The sequence below is a fragment of the Malus domestica genome, chromosome 17 (genome assembly GCF_042453785.1).
Source record: "Malus domestica chromosome 17, GDT2T_hap1".
Classification (NCBI taxonomy): domain Eukaryota; kingdom Viridiplantae; phylum Streptophyta; class Magnoliopsida; order Rosales; family Rosaceae; genus Malus; species Malus domestica.
The window spans coordinates 15,981,288-16,002,212 of record NC_091677.1 but is presented as its reverse complement, the minus strand read 5'-3'; the positions used below and the strand labels follow the sequence as shown (position 1 = coordinate 16,002,212).

Here is a 20,925-nt window from a genome sequence, read left to right as displayed (position 1 = left end):
TTTTCATTAAAGTTCTTTTGAATCAAACATTCTTGGACGTACCCCCTAAAGTCCAGTAGTTGATCAGCCCACAAAGCCCAATTACCCCAAAGGGAGATGGCGGTAAAATGAGTCCGGACATCGTACTTGCCCTTTCCAAATTTTGTTCACATTTTGAAATGACCCATATACCCCTCCTGGCCTCCAAATTCCAATCCCTATTTATTCTCCTTTTTCCCTCTCTCTCTCTACCATCTGAGTTTCTCAGACTCGCGCTCTCCCTCCATGGTCTCTCTCTCTCCAGAAAACCCTAGTTAATTGTAATTCAAGAAATTCGAACAGGATCAATGGAGAAGAAACTATCCTCGAGAAGAGAGCTGTTGGACCGCTGGAAAGCCATTGAGGAGGAAGCGGACGAAGACGACGATCGCATTGACCCCTCCAAACGGCACCGTCTCCACCACAACAAAGAACAATGGTGCCCCCTCCCTCTCTCACTTAGATTTTTTTTTAGTTCCGTTAATCATTGTTTTCGAAACGCGTAATCTTTTGAAATAGGAAACAGTTATCTTTGGTATACTGTGCTTATTGACTTTATTTACATTTTAGCTGGTTTTTGTTAGTAATCTTGTTTGGGTTTGGTGGTATAAGTAAATTGAAGAAGTTGATTTAGGAGCGGAAATGTTGAATTCGATTAGCGGCGTAGGAAATGGAAGCATGTGGGAGATGGAAAGTGTGCTTTTTGTGAGTGGAGGTAAGAAATGGAAGAAATAGAGAACTTTAGTTTATTACTATTACACTAGGCCTGCAAGCATCGACATTGTTGTTTAACCGATTGTGATCCTTAGCAGAGTTGTAAGAAACAAACTACATTATTAGGATGTTTGTTTCTGTCTATGGTTCACATTAACTTCTTCACGGATTTGTCTGATCGAGGAACTCTTAGGTTTTTCAGTTCAACCTTCTTTCTTAATTGTTACACCTCTAAAGTAAATAAATTTTAAACATAGACTTATTTACGAGAGATTTTGAGCTACCGATTCATCTCTCACTTTCTTTCTCTTTGCTGCACAAGATTGAATTCAAGAACCACGTGAACCTGAGAATGCGAGCATACATGCTTCAAGTTTATTTGATGGTTTGCTATTCGTAATGAGTTGATAGGCTCTATATGTATTTGTTTATTTTTAACATTTAAGATTTATTTGGCATTGTTTCAGGTTTGCAGATGCATTCAGTTTTTTGATCTGTTTGCCAAAAGAAAATCATATTTGGTGTGGGTCGTGGGACTTAATGGGGCCTCTTTTGGAGACATTTTATAACTACTTCAAAGATGACAATGCTGATTCTCCTCTTAGACAACTATGGAGGAGAATCTCTGAGGAAATGCGGCAGTGCATCCAGTGCATTTCCCAGCACTATCAAGCCCAAGACATGTATAGCATGGAGTATGAGACCAGTTCTATTGGTCCCCTCTTGGATGTTTTGCGAAGTCTCGATGAGGAAAGAGTGACGCAGCACTTGATAGAGATAAATACTAAATTAGCCCGAAAAGAATATGATGCTGCCCGTGATAATGCAGAAGTCATTAGTGTCATGTATGAGGTATGTCAGTGTTCTCTTATGGAGTTATTTTGTATGATACAGTTAGCGTAGTATAACTTAAATCAGGATGGAATTGACATTGATTTGATTGTTTGTTGTTAATTGGTTCGCAGGTTCTAATGTTCCCTGTATTATTGGATGATGAGTCCTTATTCACTGAGTTTGAAAGATTCATTGAAGCAGTTGACAGCATGCATGAACTGGCTCTGGCTGGACAGCAACAGTTTCTGGTATTTTGTTGATAGATTTATTTCTAGATGTTCATTAATTAGCTTTCATTTTACTTAAATAAGCGTAATTCTTCTTTCCTTATAGAGTGAAGCTGTTTTCTGTTAGGGTGTTTATGCATTATTTTTCTTCAAGAGAAGAGTGCGCTCTGTTGGTCATCGTCTAGCTGGTTCTATGGGAAAACTGAGGTACTGTTTCTTGAGTTTCAATATTCATCATTCAGATGATTATATCAACAAGTCAGTTTTGTTTTTGGGTTCTTTGCACTATGGTGGATAAAAGAGGAGGTGGCAGGTGTTTAAACATTCTACATTGTAATGTTCGAATGTGTAAGTGGTTGCTGCCTCCCAAGTTCCCAACCCACCCCCAAATCACACTTTTGGTTGGTACTGTCATTGGTATGCAGTGCTAATATCACTATTCACCTTCAAAAGACTGTACATTTTGGAAATGCTTTATGTTTCAACTTTAATTGTAATTCTTTCTTTTGCATTTGGTTTTCATTTTTTATTCTCTTCATGCATAGGAGAGCAACAGATTTGGAACCCTTGCAGCCTATACTTAAGAAATTCATCGGCTTCTTGGAGACAGAAGTGTTACCGTCAACTTTGAAAACTTCAAGGCCCAGAGTGCAGTTGGAACGTATATCCATATGGGTTGGAATAAAATCTCTGTAGGAACATCTGGATAAACCTGTTTATTACTGACCATTATTTTTCTTTTTCCATTTTTCTTGCTAATGATTCTTTTGTGTGTTTTATGAAGGCTTGGGTTTTTGGAACCTCCAGCTTTTGAAGAAGGGATATTAGAGCGCTATCCTATTTTTCTTGATATTGTACTCAACCATATTAGTGGGGATTCATCGGAATTCTCTCATGCAGTTTCTTGCTTGAGAATACTCTTTGAAATGCTTGGTACAGACCTATTTTATATTTTCAATTAAATGTTGGGATTCTGTTTAAAACGCTCAGAGTTTTTTCTTTATCATTGTGGCTTGGCTTAAGGTTGTAAGCTTTGGTTGAGATCAACACTGTCTCCAAGTGTGATGCGGAATACTCTGATAGGGCAGTGTTTTCATACTCGAAGCGAGAAAAGCCATAAGGATATTTTCGATCTTCTTCAGCCTTTTCTGCAGGCATGTCCGAGATACTCCACAACTTTTAGTGACAGTTATGTAGTCTATTTTTTACATGCTAGTAGGAGCTATTCTGACTTTACTCATCTGATAAGTGCAAGTCCAATTTATGCAGTCTCTTGAAGCTTTGCAAGATGGGGAACATGAAAAACAGCGCAGGCATTTTCTTTATTTTCTCCTCATTCAGGTGCCTGCGAGCAGTAACTTCAGTGGCTTAACGAGGCAAAAGGCTTGTCAGGTTCTTATTTCTTTCTGTAGATAGTTTCTCTTTTACAGGCTTTCTCTAGTGTATCCTGTCATTGCTACAGTAAGACACTTATATTTTTTTTGGATTGTGCTTGCTTTATTTATTGCAAAATTGTATTTTCAGATAGCACTCCTTATTATACATCGAGGCTACACAATGAACCCGCCTTGTCCTCCTTCTGAATGCGCACATATGTGGTATGCAATTTATCCGTCATGGATTTGACATTCTGTGGAGGCCTTTCTTGATTATGAATAAATTAATAGACAAAACAAATGACAAAACCATTTATGCTTTTACTTTTCAGTTTCAAATGTGTCTTTTCTGTCCTTCGTTTTTGCCAACATATTATTCAAAATTATTGGAGGGAAAGGAGGAGACTTTAAAATGAATCTATTTTTCTCCTGGGTTGATTGTTGCAAGGAATTATAGTTTCATCATCATATTCCCTTCCTAATGGCTTATAAAGCGAATGTATAAGAATGGTTAGCGATTTCTGCATATGGGTGGTAAATCACGTATTTGTTTTTGTTTGTGTTGGTCAAGGGTTCTGCACAATATTGCTGTTGCCTCATTAATCTGTTTGTATTTTTCAGGGGCCCTTCTCTTGTGTCATCTTTAAAGGATTCTTCACTTCACAATTCTCTAAGGCAACCTGCCTTTGATCTGATACAAACTATCATGGTGTCTGATGCTGCTGTGTTAGTAAGCACAGTGCTAAATGCCCACCTAAACCTTTGTTCTGAAAGAAGCATGTCGTATGAGTTGAATGATGAAGATGATGAGGGGCTTCCATTTGCTGAGAATACAGAAGAGCAGGATAATAGCTCATGGAGTGAATTTAGCATACAAAGTAAAATTGCATCCCGGGAATTTAGAGAGTGGATGTGCATTCCAATGTTATGGATTGATGTCCTTGCTGACATCAATCCATCAGTTCTTCCTATATCATTTTCCAAGGCTGTTTTGTGGGCACGATCTCGTTTTCCTATGGTAGAACCAGTGACTGGTGGAGAAACGGCCCTTCCAGTCAGAACCTGGCTTTCATCCTATTCTGCAGAAATATCTTCAACCTTTGGGTGGAAGCTTCCTACTGGTTCTGACGATTGTGGAGATGTGGTGTCAAAGAATGCAATAAAAGCCTCAACAATGCCTCTTCCTCTAATACGAACATTCAATAGGTTTTTTTTTTCATTAAATGCTGTTATATTTTTGTTGGTTTCTGTGCTGTAGCTTTGATTTTGTGCGTACTTTGTTCCCGGTTGATTTGGTCCTAATAATAACATGGTGGTGTGTAACCGTGTTACAGGTTAACAACACATTTTCTGGTTCATGTGGGGCAGGGGGAACTTCGTAAGCAGTGGACGTGGGAGCCAAGGATGGGTGAAAGCTTGTTCCTCTCACTTATAGATCCCAATGATGTAAATACTTGATTTGAACAATTATTTGAACCTTTAGGCCAGAAGAAAAAAAAAAAATTTGTAACTCAGATGCCACTTCATTTTATCTTGTAATTTATCATTCAATCATACTTACAAAAATGTTTGCATCTTGTGTGGTATCTTTATTCGTTTTGTATGACACAAATTTATATGTGATGCAGGATGTAAGGAAATTTGGCAAGTCAATCCTGGAACAGGTTTCCAATACACAGGGTCTTGCTTGTAGTTTGACATTCCTATGTTCTTATAGGTCTTCATTGTCTGCTGTCTTTTTAGGCTTGAGACATGCTGTGAAACTGGTAATACTTTTGTTTCATTGAATTTCTTGAAAGTTGAAACTACTGGTGTATAGTACCAGCATGTTGTTTACCTATCTGTGTTTCATCTAGTATATAACTAAGTACATCAGTACATGCTCAATTTATTTGAGCTCTAAAAGTTTGTTCAAGTCTCTCTCTCTCTCTGTGAGCCGTACTGTATTTAATGGACACCTTTTTAGTGGGTAAAAGAGGCTAAATGTTGTGACCTTCTATGTTGGGATAAACATTCATGTTTCCTCTAATTGGAATGTGAAGGCATATGGTTCCTTTTACTTATGTCAGGAAACCAGTCACAGATAGACCCTATGTTTAACGGGTAGAACATAAGTTCTGAAACTCTGTTTATGATGTCTTACCGTCTTACGGTGATAGATTTTCCTATTTTCCTTACTGTAATACTCTTTTTGAACTACAGTTCATTTCAATTTTCAGGTCCAACTGGATATTGTTTTATTAAAGTTTCAGACTCTGCATCATTTTTTCTTTGTTCTGCGGAGACTACTTATTGATGGAGATTCACGTGCTGCGGATATTCCAGAATCTGACCACTTAAATATGGCAAAATTCTCTTCCCAAGGTGGATTTCTCAGGCAGCCAGTCTTTGATTCATCCCCTGCCAACGTCAATGGGCATTCACCAAATCTTGACTCAAATTTACTGAAAAGATTTTATTACTTGATATCGGAAACTGCATGGCCTTCCATCTGCAGGTGCTTATTGGAAGGAAAAGCATTTATTGATAACAGTATTAATCAGGTAGTGTTTCTAATTGTAAATAATAATGTACTTTGGTAATCTCATATTGAAGACAACTTATTTGCATTTATGGTAGCAGTAGTATTTGTTTCCCTTTGGGTAGGTGGTGGGGTAACTTATCAAATGAAGTAAAATATGTATATTTGTGTTTGTCTGATACTAAAGAAAAGAAGGAAAATTGAACATCAGTTTCTTTGGCTTGGTTCGATTAAGCTGGAATCTTATTATATATTTATTAATTTTTTTTTCAGATGACTTGTGTACGCATACTTGAGATCCTCCCATGTGTATTTGAAAGAATATACTCTGGCATACGGGAAAACACATGTGACTTCTCATGGCTACATGATTTTATGGATTGGGGAAAGTCATCACTTAAAACTGTGGTTGTATACTGGCAACGAACAATCACCTCCTTGTTGAAGCTGCTGAAAGGGTCATATAACAGTGCTATTGCATTGACAATCAGCACCATTGAAAATCTCATTGCATGTGGTGAGCTTTCCATACTGAAATAGATTGATGCAAACTATCTTGCAATACTCCGTGTCTTCTGTTGAAGCAGTGACCATTTTTCAGTACTGAAAGTAACGTTTTCTTTATGGTTTTTGCCTTCTAAATCTAGATTGCGTTTCCATGGATGAATTGATGGAACAAGTGTCACGCCTTTCTGTTTCTCTATCTAAGGAAGCCTCTTCTAGTATTGGAAAGACCGACCTCTGTTCAAATGCCTTGTTTCCTGAAGGCTTATCTTTTGAGAAGTATTCAGCTCCTTATGTGCAACCCTTGTCCATCAAGGATCCAGATGTCCAAATCTTGCACTCACCATTGGTGGATAGTAGAAGGCATAGAGATGACATGATTGTCCTTTCTGATGAGGAAACTGAAGCTGTTTCACCCGATGAAGTAATTTTGTCTGATACTAAGGTGAGTCGGTGTATGGTGGATGACAAAACAATTGCTCCTAATGATGACAAAAGCACTTCATATACCGAATCTGTGAAGAAGAAGGTTTCTGGTGTTTACACATCCAAGTTTTATGTGAAGGCCTTCGAGAAAAGAGATGCTACAGATAGTGCTGACTTGGCTGTTCAGAAATGGGAGATTGATAGATCTATAGGAAAACGGCCACCTGTTTCCTCCCTGAAATCAAAAGATGAAGATAATAGCAGGAAAGCAATAACATCTGATAGCAATATAGCTGATTCTGAAAAATTGCAGGATAGAACTAGTACTAGAAACTCATATGATAGTACGGTTAGTTCCAAAAAGTTGAATCAAGCTCCCAACGCTTCATTGAAAGAGATAGTAAGTGATGCCAAAGACAATTCCTTGGAGTCTTCTCTCAATTCGGTCAGGCATCAGCAGTCACTTTTGGAAAAAATTAGCATTGCTGCTCCTAAACGACAACTCATTCAGCTTAAATCACCTTTGCAGAACAGGCCTGGCCATTTACAAAGGCTGGAAGCTCGAGTGAAAAGGTTCAAGCCACCAAAGCTTGATGAATGGTATAGACCTATTTTAGAATTAGATTACTTTTCACTGGTGGGGGTAGCATCTGGAAGTGAAAATGATAACCAAAAAGTTGCAAAATTAAAGGAGGTTCCTGTGCAGTTCCAATCACCTGAACAGTATGTTGAAATTTTTTGTCCATTGGTTTTGGAGGAGTTTAAAGCACAGTTACATAGTTCTTTTATAGAAATGTCTTCATGGGAAGAGATGTATTTTGGAACTTTATCAGTGCTTTCAGTTGAAAGAATTGATGATTTTCATCATGTTCGCTTTGCTCACGATGACAATGATTCTACAATGTCAAGCAACTTTTCAGAAAATGACCTTGTATTACTAACAAAAGAGCCCCCTCAAAAATCTTCTCATGATGTTCATGTGCTTGGGAAGGTACTCTTTCATATTATTCATGCGGCTAGTTAGTATTTTATTTGTTGTGATTTACCTGTCTTTGTCTCCAGTTGACTCAGAACTTTGATAAGTGATGATCAGGATGTTGTGTAGTTTGTTGATGGAAATTGACATCTTGCTAACAATAGTAAGAACGAAAAAGATTAGCGAAACCTGACTTCTAAATTTTAATCACTTATGATTGCACAGAAGTATTATTAAACTTTTATTCTGCACATTCTTATAAAGGTGCTATTAGGCTAGATTCATGTCCATACCATTGAATTTTTTGTTTGCATTTCCATTGTAGAAGATGAACCGTGTAAGCAAGTTTAGGCTGCATGTATATGCACTTTATTATATCATTCACGAAACCAGGTTTTTTAAGTTCTTTTATGCTAAAATAATGTGTGCTTCTCAGGTGGAGAGGCGTGAGTGGGACAATAAAAGAAGGTTAAGCATACTACTCATCAGGTTTTATCTGTTGAATGGTACGTCACGTTTACATCAAGCCAGAAGGAACCTCCTTGAACGCAGTAAATGGCATGCAAGTCGTATTATGAACATTACACCTCAACTTCGGGAATTTCAGGCATTATCATCACTAAAGGATATCCCTTTACTTCCAGTTATTTTGAAGCCTGCGAATGATTCTTATGATTCTAGTGAAAGCAAGGAAGTAGATCTGAGCAAACTGTCCCAACCCTTGCAGCGTATACTGAAGTCATCCTTTAATGACAGTCAACTTGAAGCTATTAGTGTTGCCACTGGAACACCTAGGCGGAAGAAAGATTTTGAATTATCCCTTATTCAGGGTCCTCCAGGTTTGTGGTTTACCTGGCTAACTTTCAGTCTGAAATATTACTTGATTTATCATTTACTAATTGGGTTGAATTCCATGTATCATATATGTAGGTACTGGTAAGACGAGAACAATTGTGGCCATTGTCAGCGCTTTGCTTGCTTCCCCTACCCATAAGACAGATCCTGACGAAAAAATTTATGATCGCAGTTCGAAGCAAATTTCAGTTCCCAAGATTAACCAGGCTGCTGCTGTTGCAAGGGCATGGCAGGATGCAGCCTTGGCCAGACAAATAAACGAGGATGCCCAAAGGAATATGAACGCTGTAGATGGTTGCTTGAGAGGAAGGGTGCTCATCTGTGCCCAGTCTAATGCTGCTGTTGATGAATTAGTGTCAAGGATTTCTAGCCAAGGGCTGTATGGAAGTGATGGAAAGATGTATAAGCCATATCTTGTGCGGGTTGGGAATGCAAAAACAGTTCATCCAAATTCGCTACCATTCTTCATTGATACACTTGTTGATCAACGGTTGGTGGATGAGAAAATGAAATTGACAGACACAAAGAATGATTTGAGTGTCGATTCTTCAACTACACTGCGCTCTAATCTTGAAAAGTTAGTCGATCGTATTAGATTCTATGAAGCCAAACGTGCTAACTTAAATGATCGGGATCCTGACCTTAAAAAGTCTTCTGTAGATGATAATTATAAGGGGGATGATGGGAAGGACATGTCTGATGCAGAATTATCTTTCAAGTTAAGAAAACTTTATGAGCAAAAGAAGCAAATTTATAAGGATCTTAGTATTGTTCAGCAGCGGGAGAAGAAAACTAATGAAGAAATCAGAGGACTTAAATATAAACTGCGGAAGTCTATACTAAGAGAAGCTGCAATAGTGGTAACTACATTAAGTGGCTGCGGGGGAGATCTTTATGGAGTGTGTTCTGAATCTATGTCAAGTCAAAAGTTTGGCAGTCCACCTGAACATACTCTTTTTGATGCCGTTGTTATTGATGAAGCTGCTCAAGTAAAGTTTGTCAAGTTCTTAAGAATAGTATCTGTGGTTGTGTATTGTTTCTTTCCTGCCTTCTAAAATTGGTCTTTGTTACAACAGGCTCTGGAACCTGCTACTCTGATTCCTCTTCAGCTTTTAAAGTCTAGGGGCACCCAATGTATCATGGTAATAATGCTTAACTGGATCACATATCAATTTTCTTTTGTGTTGTTTGGTAGTGCTGACATTTGAAATTAATGTTAAAGGTTGGCGATCCAAAGCAGCTTCCTGCAACTGTTCTTTCAAATGTTGCCAGTAAATTTCTTTATGAGTGTAGCATGTTTGAACGTTTACAAAGGGCTGGACACCGTGTTATCATGCTGACCAAACAGGTAGATTAAAATGGCAAGACTTCCCACCCCTTCCCACTTTAATGTATTATACAGGTTATAGTATAAATCTGATGGAGTTTGTGCATCTATTTGTAAATTCTCTCACTTTTGTTGGCATTGATTGTGTTTGAGGAATGGGGAACCATTTCCTTTCAAATGAACATGATAGATCTCTTTGTTTCCATCATTGGTTTATTGTTATACTTCTGGACACTGGCTGTGCATCAAAAAGCATGAACATTAATATTTGTAATTTGCCCGTACACTTCTAGTCGGTTGCGATGTGTGTGATCTTTGACAACTGATCCTAGTTTTTCTTGAACGTTCATATTATTGGAATTTTTTGTTTAATTTCCAATTTTATTCACTTGTGTCATCTTTGCAAATATGTGTTGCCTGATTGAAAAATTAAGTGGACATCCGTCTTACTGCAGAGAATGACACCCCATGCCTTCTATCAAAGTAATTTTCTCAGTGTTACATAATCCCCGACTATAATAATATCTCTTGCTTATATTTAAACCTTTTCATTTTACATGAACCCGCATTATTGTTTGTAAACTTACTGTATACTCACTACCACCACTGCCTGCTGCTTCTGTTGCTACATGTTATTTTACTTTTGCTGCCACTGTTTCTGGATGAGGTGGGGTATGAATATCTTTCTTGTTTAAAATGTTAAGATATTTTCTTAGACGTTATTATTGTTTGCAGTATAGGATGCACCCAGAAATATGTCTGTTTCCTTCTTTGCATTTTTATGAGAAGAAGTTGCTGAATGGCGATCATATGTCTAGCAAATCAGCATCATTTCACGAGACTGAAGGTCTTGGACCTTATGTATTTTACGATGTTATTGATGGCCGGGAGCATCGTGGTAAGAATGCTAGTGGGCTGTCCCTTTATAATGAACATGAAGCTGATGCTGCAGTTGAATTACTCAAGTTTTTCAAAAAGAGGTACCAAGTTCTTTTTTTTTCTTCTCAAAATTGGTGGTTCAAATTAAGCCAGTGGTTCAAATTTATATTTGATGTTGCCTAGGTACCCAGTCTTCTTTCAAGATTAGTTATTGATTTTTGGTTGATGCTCATATAGTGGATATGTTGCTTAGGTACCCTTCTGAATTTGTTGGTGGAAGAATTGGCATCATAACTCCATATAAGAGTCAGCTCTCGCTGTTGCGTTCTCGTTTTTCTAGTGCCTTTGGATCTTCGACCATGGATGATATGGAACTTAATACTGTTGATGGCTTCCAAGGTCGGGAGGTTGATATACTGATACTTTCTACCGTTAGAGCGGCAGAGCCAAGCTCTGCTGCACCTGGAAGCAACTCTAGCAGTATCGGATTTGTTGCTGATGTAAGACGGATGAATGTTGCTTTAACCAGAGCCAAGTTCTCACTTTGGATTTTGGGTAATGCAAGGACTTTGCAGACAAACCAAAACTGGGCTGCTCTTGTGAAAGACGCTCAAAAGAGAAATTTGGTTAAAACAGCTAAAAAGCCATACAAGGACATGTTCAAAACAGCTTCCGAGCAAAATTCTGGTAATCGTTCATTGGAGCCACAACATGTCCAAAAGGTTAAAGATGCAAGTCAGCATGCAAGGAAATATGTCCGAAGTGCAAAGGAAGCGCATGAAAGAAAAACAAAACACATCGATCATGTTCAGAGTAAAAGAAGACTTGGTGCTAGTGAACCAGATGTTTCAGCAACTAAAGATGATACCAGAATTAAAATTGTGCATGCCAGAGATGAATATGATTTACCACTGAAGGACGGCTTTTATACCGTCACTCCAGATGGCCAGGGTAAAAATTCCAAGGATGTCAAGTTCACAGAGTCGGAGGAACGTGTTACAGATAGTGAAAGTATAGATAAAGATAGCAAAAAAAGGAACATTAATTTGAACAATACTCAAACTGGTAAGAGGAAAAACAAATTTGAAAATTCAAAAAGGGATGCAGATAACTCTGAACAAAGAACAGATGATGGTAGACCTATGAAATTGCGAGAGTCAAAAAGGGCTAAGAGATCTTTTGATGGTGACAGAAGCCAGAAAAAGCAAGTTTTACCTCCCTCAGATCAAGCAAAGGATGCAAGTGATGGAGGTAGAGCTTCAAATCAAGTTGCAACTTCTCAAGATTTAATTGCAAAAAGGAAAAAACAGCGGGAAGCTGTTGATGCTATACTTTGCTCATCTCTGATTCCTTCAAAGAAGTCTGAAAAATCAATGAAACCCGTGCCTGCTAAAAGACCTCAATCGTTTTCCTCAACTGCAAGTGGTGGCATAAAACCACCCAAGTCAAGGAAAGATTGACTGGCCTGTTTTGGTGTTTTGTCAGGTATGATTTCTCTTATAGCATTAGAAAATTGGTGGTTAGCAAATTGCTCTATGAATACATATATTTTATTGGTAGCATTTTAAATCTGGTCATGGTTGTGAGCTTTGTTATTTGAAAGCTTCGTAAGCCTGAGGTCGCATTCTTGGTGGAATAACAATTATATTGAAACAGAATTGTCCGCAGGAATAATAATTATGTTGTGAAATTTCATCCTGAAATTTCTCCATGACACGCTCATATGGCATCTTCTCTCGTTATTGTGTTGTGGAGGGATGGATAGGTTGTGGGTTTGATAATCATTAGCTGCGTGATTGAAGTTACCAATATGACTTAGAAACTCATGTTAGGCAATGAACTATTGGTTATATTGGTGTGGCATTTCTCTTTCACCCCATACTAAGCATAAGCGTTTGCACTGTATTGAACATTCGTGTACTAGTCCTTTTAGTTCCAGTAGATATCTATTATTAGAAGTTCAGTAAGTGTTGTGAGATATTGAAACTGTTGAATGTATTTGTAATCAAACTCTTCTATATGTTTGCAGTTTTGGCCAGAATTCTCAATCCGTGAACTTTGTCGCGCAACCCAGAATATACAACTGACTGCTTGCTTACAACGAGCCTAAGTTTTCCATTCATTTATTTGAGATTTGAAGAACGTCGTAAGTTTTTGCAGACTGCTATAGAGAATGTACAGCTGACTGCTGGCTTACAATGTGCAGTATTTGGTTGCATCCCTCTGCAGTCACAACGAGCAGGACAGGAGGTCCGATTTGAAGGTGTTTCATCTGAAAATTTCTGGTACGGGATTTTGTATGCCATTGTAAAATAGTCTTTTGATAGGTGTGCCGCAATTGGTTTAGCTCGTATCCTTTCTATGGTTTTTGGAAGGTCATGTGTATATATCAGTCAGTGTAAGTACTAGTAATTGTGCTCTTCTTTAATTCAGAATTTTTCGTCCTATAAACCTCTTATCGACCAAAGCAATTTCATCAGGGTAGATTGTTTTAGTTTATTAAAAGTATCAGTTGTATTGCCATGGTTGTGCAAAGAAATGAATATACTTGGTTTTTTTGTATGTATGGAGCCATTGTTATACGATGACGAATTACAATTTGACACATCTCTAAAACTTTTCCTTTTGCCATTTTAACGAGTTACATTTGCTTGTGTCAGACTAGATTTGCAGAAAGGAAGGAATGATTTGTTCTAGTCTCTTTCCAGCAATCTTCAAATGCATTTTCACCTAATATTAGAGTAATGGTAGGTAGACTAAATTTGTAGACTAATTGCAAATTAGATGATGCATCACTAATAAGAAATAAGCACGTTAATCAACATTTAATTAATAATGGGCAATGCTAGGTAGGCCAAACCAACTAATGTATCATCAATAAGAAAGAAACACGTTAATCAATATTTAGGTAATAATCTAATAATCAACAACCATATCATTTGGTTTAAAAATCTAGTCTCCCTATCATTACCCATTAATAATCCAATAATCAATTTCCATGTTATTTAATTTACAAAATTTTGTCTACAAATTGTCTCCCTAACATTACCCATATGCTATGCATGCATCTCTACCATAAGATAATCTAGTAACTAATCCATTTCAATTAATCCTTAATATCAGACGCCATAAAATAATCTAGTTACTTATTCATTCCAATCCAATCTAATCCTTAATACCAAATGACCATAAGAATTGACCTCTTACATGTCCAACCCGCACGTGACTTGTGCCCTCGAAATATTAGAACCAAGAATCCCTAGCTCAAACTTATTGGGGGAGGGGATCGGTATAATAGCTTGGTGATTTATCGTATTTTGGGATAACTAATTGTACAATCATTGCCTTGGTATTTCATGTATCAACCATGCAACAATATATACTCAATGTGACCGGAATACGTAATGATACACCACGTATTATTATACAAATGGTGAGATATATGTGTTAAAAAGTTAATAACTTAAAAAATACAATTTCCCACCACTTATATAAAAACATGTGGTGTACCATTTGTATTCTAGTCACAATGAAAAATTTCTTCTAAAACTCCTCGAAAGGTTAAAATTCTAAAAGTAAGAATTCAGCTAGAAACCTTTGCAAGTGTCCAAAATTTAGCTTGTTAGTTTTTTTGTTTGTTTGCTTTGGTAAGGTGTCCAAAGTTTAGTTACTTATCAAAACTTGCACATTTGGAGGGAGGGCATGCATACTTTACCGAAAGAGGCAATGAATTTGTAAACCTCAAGATATGAAGAAACTGAAATGTCAGTGTACCCTAAGCCAATATAGAAAGCAAAATATTGAAAGAGCTAGGAAATTGTCGATACGATCAAATGCATGCATCTATATATGGATATGTGTAACAGTAAGTATGGTCAACCGAATTGATATTGTTGTCTATTTTTTGAAAAAAAAATGGTTAGATTCAGGCTAGAACAATTGTAGATTTGTTCAACTTGTTGTCTAACTAATTCATATTCTATGTAATGTACATCCAAACCTTCTAAAGAAAAAGAGCATAGTCGTAGACGTGTTTAGAATACTTTAGCTAGACTGGTAATGCATGTTGAAAATGTAATGCATCTATGGTTAGAATAAACTTAATTACATAGATCTGGATGACTCATCGGATAGTTCTTTTAAAATAAATTATTAGAAGTGGTCGTAGTTCTTTTTGGGGGTGCGAATGTTCCGGAAATCGATGCATTTCATTTGCTAAAAATTGATTAAGGTACGTATAATCTTGTTGCTGAAGGGAGAAGCAAGCTTACCCACCACAGGGAAATCATGTGAGATGCTGCGTGCATGCACGTTGGGTAATTAATCAGAGTTGTCACCTATTATTTTGGACATGTGATGTGATGAATTTCTCTAACGGGCTTTCAGATTTAGTAATCTCATTCTTTTATCTTATGCGGCGTTGCTTGCTTATGATTAAGCAAATGCCCCCCCTCTCTCTCTCTCTCTCTCTCAACTAGTCTATCATGAAATCATTTCCACAAATTCCTCATGGTGAATTGTTTAACACTCTCCTCATTTAGCACAGATCTTATTTTTTGGTTTTGGGATGCACACTACTTTGGCATCTATTGGTACAAAATAATAGTGTTTTTCAAAATGGTCTATAAGATTGGCTTAACTTCTCACTTTAGTTTCTGAGTTTTGAAATCAATAGAAATGGCATCTGACTTTGTCCACCATCATTCATTAATTTGGTCCTTGCATGAAAAAGTCTATTAAATAAGTACCAAATGACAAAAATACCCTCCATTTGATAAACAACATGCCAAAATGTTTTGACAAAGATTGATGATATTTTTGTCATTTTATCCTTATTTAATGGAGATTTTTCATGGAATGACCAAAAAAATTGATGGTGGATAGGAATTACTTCTATCGATTTCAAATCTTAGGGATCAAAGTGAAGACTTATGCTAATCTTAGAGATTATTTTGGATAAAAAGCCAAAATATTATGTAACAATTTCACATGTAACTATATGTTACGTTTTCATATATCAATTAACTGTAAAGCTACATGTTTAGCTTTTTATCAATAGTCTAACAATTACAAAAGAACATCATTATAATCTAATACTTCCATGTTGATGATTTTAAATTAGTTATATAGACCCATGTTTAGGGATAAATTTTTATTTTTTTAATTAAACAAATTGATATTTTTTCACCCTCCCGAACTTGCCAATTATTTGGGGTGAATAAGCGATCATTGTATAATTAGGTTTATACCAAGGGCGGAGATGGAAATTTAAGCAGAGGTGACTAATATTTCATTGCCTGAAAGCTTACAATTATTGTGGCCTGTATTTAACTGAGAGAAGAGTGAGACGTGCGGCAATAGAGAGAATGAAAGATGGAGAATAAGCTTGAGGAATTCTGTGTGTTGTTCTCCAAAACTTGTGCCTTTATTAATAAGGAGAGAAATTTGATCTCCACGTACAAAGTTTGATAGGAAAGATCTTCTAGATCTTGAAAGATTCCTAATCTATCTTTACTTAGGATTTACACAATCACATATATATTAAAATGTATATCACAACAACAATACTATTTTAAAGATACAATTAGAACTAGTAAAAGTATGATTTTTCTCTAATTGTATTTAGTTGGGGGGCTAAATTGCCAAAGTATTATATTATATGTAGTAAAAACAGTCAAATGACTTTATATGGTATTTAATTTTGCGAAAATCCGGGCTGTGCTATAGCCAAGGGAAATTACACATAGCTCCGCCCTTGGTTTATTCATAACGTTGTACATATATAATTTCTTGCTGGAACTCAATACATAATACGATTGAGAATTCACATATGTAAGAGAAATACAACAATAAAGTCTTATCTCATTAAGTGTGTTTGTTGTATAAAATCCTATAACGTCACTGCACTCATGCATGAGAAATGCTATAAAAAAAATATGCATAATAATTTTTGTCAGAATCCATACCAATTATAGTGGCCATAGTATTCTTGTTGTGAACTTGATCATCATTTGTTTTCCTTTATCATGAAAAAAGGGCATGATTGGAGAGGGCCCATAAAGATATGCTAAATTAACAATGGCCGGAAAATATATATGATATATGTAGTGATAGAACAATATATGATTGGATTGGAAGGATCCCATTGGGATTTGCTTGCTTTATTTTTGAGAAGTAGAATTGATATTATATATATATATTACATGGAAAAATTGAGTCAGTCAGAGGGAGTAACCAAATTTTATTTGTTATTGGTTCACATTTTGTGAGAGTGACCCCGTTCAGCTCACTTGGTTTCTTTATTCCATGCAAACCTGCAATTGATGTTGCCTCCATCAAATAGGCAACTTGAGAAAAGACCTGACCCTTGCCACATGATATCTCATTCTGCTTGCAGTATCAGTATCAATAATAGGAGAGATGCACCTCGATCTTTTAGCCACATATCTCTTTCTACTGCATTAATGCGTTGCATGCATGCATGCATTTGCATTCTCACTCATTGCAGCCCCAAGAGAAGCTAAATATATGCGTATTTGTATTCGTTATATTTTGGGAGCTCTCATATATACATGGAAATAAACTTTCCACGCAAATGATCATGTTGTTTTGTCTTTCGATGAAAACAAATTACAACTGAGAACGAGCAGTACACACACACAGACACACATATAGTAGCTAGTTCATTCTTCACATGGGATAACACAAAAAGATTGTCATCATTTTTATTGATTGCTAGCAATTATTGAATTTAATTGGTTACAAAATGTTGAGTAATGCTAGGAAGATTATGCATTTTGTAGTACAGTTTAAAATTAACCATATTATGTGTCAAGTGATGTGTAAAGAGAAAAATTTCATGCACCAGGGATATATTGTTAATAATGAATCTCACACTGATGAGAGGAGGCCCCTAGCATGAGATTATAAGTTGGGCCACTTCTCATATTATGCATGGTGGAACCTCAATTTTTTTCATATATCTAGCTATATCCCTCTCTTTGTGATTGATCACGTGACTTATCAAATGATCATCGACAAAGGGAGGAATATCGAGATATACCCATGTGGTATTCGAATTTTTGTGCAAAAATATCGTACTCCCAACAATGTTCAAAACTATTCAAAGAAGCTTTTATGTGAAATATATATTGGTGATGAATTCATGATAAAATGATTCTAAAAGAGTTGATCCTATATATTCCCTTCGAATCAATGTACATTGTTAAGTTTCTTCATACTAATTTAGTTGGTATAGTATAGATAGCACTGGAAAACAGCAAAACTGACAAAAATATTGTTTGACAATTCTATTGGAATTTCAATCTATATAGATATATAGCCTTTTAGTTTCCCTTTCTATCGTCCAAATGTACCTATTGCATCGTCTCCCAAGAGATTTCCCATCAAATTTTATAGATTATTAGTATAAGGACTTTTTATATATATATATATGAATGTTTGTGCCAATTATGTATGGTAGTCGATTGATCGTGATCTTGGAGGCACTGTATAACTAGGTGCGTGTAACCTGTTTTTACACATGCATTGAGATTTTATATTTCTTTATTTGATCTGTTAATTCGTTAACTTAACGCCCATAATTAAGGGAGCTCATGTCATGTGATCAAGAAACAAAGAAAAATTACATTAGATTCCAAACCTTTCACAGAAGCCAGAATTAATAAATTAACCAATCCAAGTACGGACGCTTTTGCTCTTAAAGCACTTCTATGCATCATGTGCTTTGCAATCATCCAATGTTTAAAATAATGAAAGACACCTACCCCAACATCTAGATGATAACCAAATCCTTACCCTAATTAAAGAGGGTACATATTTCAAACCACCCTCAAGTGGTGGTAATATTCATTATCTTATTTATTATCGTTAGATAAATTTAAATTTTAAAATTTGTGTCTATTCACTATACAGATCTTGATATTTAAACTTATTTAACAGAAATAAATAGGGTAGTAAGTATCATCATTAATTGAATGTGTTGAGCAAAGTATTCTCAATTACAGAACCCATTTACATCTAATTGTACGATTTGTTCATCTCCTTTGACCTTTGACCAAATAATTAGTGTGCATTATTACTTCCTATTTTTATACATGTTGGCTGCAGGACCAATGGTTTCTTTCTCAATCCGTTAATTGTTAAACTTAATTAGGATCCATTCCATAATGCATTATATTTAGATGCAAGTAAGATTTGCGGGTAGGGTCTTTTTCTTCAACCTATTATATCTCAGGGTCAAACTTTCCTTCTTACTTTGGGTGTAGATTAGTGTACAATATTGCTTGTAATGATTTTTTTTTTCATAAGGATTCGACGTGATCATGGAGTGCCGGCTGTCGACTACCTGACGCCCTCCCCCTCCTCCTTTATCATTACAAGCAATATTGTAGATTAGTGTACAATATTGCTTGTAATGATAATAAAAAAAAATACTATATTTGGTTGGGAGGTATCATAAAGCATCTTCAATGAAGTCCCCAAGAACATCTCCAATGGAAGATGCAATATATTGAAAACTCTGTAATGGAGAGATGCAAAATATCCACCTTGGCTAAAGAATGTAAATAAAAACCTAAATTTGCATTTTTGGTGGTGAGTCTCACCAATTTAAGAGAGAAAATTAAATAGAGATTAAAGTTTACATTTCTCATTGGAGTAGAATTCTCATTTACACCTCCTAATAATATAAAATGAGAAAACAACTTGTGTGGGGATTAACATGTCATTGGCCTATGATGAGTGAGACTACTAACCACTTAGAACTTACCATATGGTAAGCTATGATTATAATTTTTACCAGATATTCATATTTAAATTTCTCATAGTTAATGTTCCTCTTAATCAATACATACCATTAGAGGAAAAAACATGAAGCATTTAAAGCGAAATTTTGCAAGTAATTTGAATGGAAAAATTCAAAGTAGAACGGAAGATAGAAAACTAACATCCTTGAGCAATTCCTAGACATAATTTGCCCAATATGTTACTGCGAAGGGTCTTTATTTCTTCCCTGTAATGATTACGCATTTTGTACCGCAGTTTAAAATCATATATATTATGCATCAAGTGATGTGTAAAGAGAAAACTTTCATGCACCAGAGATATATTTTTAATAATGAATCTAACATTGATAAAAGAACGGACCTAGCATGAGATTATAAGTTGAGCTACTATTCATATTATGCTTGATGGAACCTTAATTTTATTCATATATATATATCTTGCTATCCCTCTCTTTGTGATTGATCGATCGCTTGACTTATCAAGTGATCATCGAGAAAGAGAGGAATATCAAGATATAGCCCAGTAGAGAGAGGTGTTTTTTTTCTTACAACCTATAACCAAATAGAAATATTCATGATATGACATGCTTACCCTACATGTACGCATTTTTGTGCAAAATGTGGAGCAAAAAATAATCACAAGGCAACACGTGAATTTTTGGGTAAAAGAGGACAAAAATACCCTTGAGGCATATCGGGATTCTTACGCGCTAGCAACGGACAATCATCTGTCAATCAAAACAAAAGTGCCCAAAATAGGTAACAAATTCAAAATTATTTCATCCATCCTCATCCTATATTTTCCACAAGGTAATCATTCCATAACTTACAAAATATTCCACATAAATCACATAACCCCCAAAATATTTATACCAAAATGTGTTGATTAACCAATTAATGGATTAATTTCCTAATTAATCCATTAAATCACACATTAAACCATAAGTTACACCCTATCCCTATAAAAAGGCTCCCATTTTCACCAAAAGATCATTCCAACACTCTTGCAAAACTCCCAAAAAGCTCTCTAAACACTTTTCTCTCTAAATTCTAACTTCGGCATCGGAGGTTCTTCGGCCAAAGCCCCCCCCCCCATTCATCGTGGGCGCGTGAGGCTTTTGGCCTTAACCAAATGTGTTAGTTGTTTTGTAGGTGAAATTTTGTCCAATATCAAGGAGGAAGAAATTTGCATCCACAAATTGGTTCTTTCATTGAGAGCTTGAGATCCACACTCGTAGAAGACTCTTGCATAAAAAAAAGGTTCTTTCTCTATTTTCTCTATTTTTCTAGTCCACTTGTATTTTTTGTACGTTCTTATTATTAGAATTTTTTATTTGCAAAGATTATTTGATAAAACATAAAAGAGACATACAATGGCTAGAAATTTAGAAAATTCCAATATTCAAGAAATGGGACCACGACGATCCACGAGGCTAAATGTAATTATAGGAGCGGTACTCC

At 36.0% G+C, this 20,925-nt stretch overlaps 1 protein-coding gene across 2 annotated transcripts; it reads left to right on the top strand.

Annotated features, from left to right (window-relative positions):
* The first annotated feature begins 217 nt into the window (after positions 1-217).
* LOC103405397 (uncharacterized) lies at positions 218-13,223 on the top strand. Of its 2 annotated transcripts, XM_029097912.2 has the most exons (23): positions 331-457; positions 631-733; positions 1,200-1,584; positions 1,698-1,814; positions 1,921-2,000; positions 2,339-2,485; positions 2,578-2,726; positions 2,817-2,947; positions 3,063-3,185; positions 3,318-3,391; positions 3,791-4,375; positions 4,504-4,615; positions 4,798-4,935; positions 5,389-5,712; positions 5,964-6,207; positions 6,338-7,611; positions 8,033-8,435; positions 8,527-9,440; positions 9,528-9,593; positions 9,674-9,799; positions 10,514-10,758; positions 10,911-12,142; positions 12,687-13,223. In XM_029097912.2, exons 3-22 carry the CDS (start codon positions 1,273-1,275, stop codon positions 12,115-12,117), a joined length of 6,771 nt encoding a protein of 2,256 aa, XP_028953745.2. In that variant the 5' UTR covers positions 331-457; positions 631-733; positions 1,200-1,272; the 3' UTR covers positions 12,118-12,142; positions 12,687-13,223. The 2 variants fall into 2 exon arrangements, with proteins under 2 accessions (XP_008342621.4, XP_028953745.2); XM_008344399.4 differs by lacking the exon at positions 631-733 and having other exon boundaries at positions 218-457.
* The last annotated feature ends 7,702 nt before the right edge of the window (positions 13,224-20,925 follow it).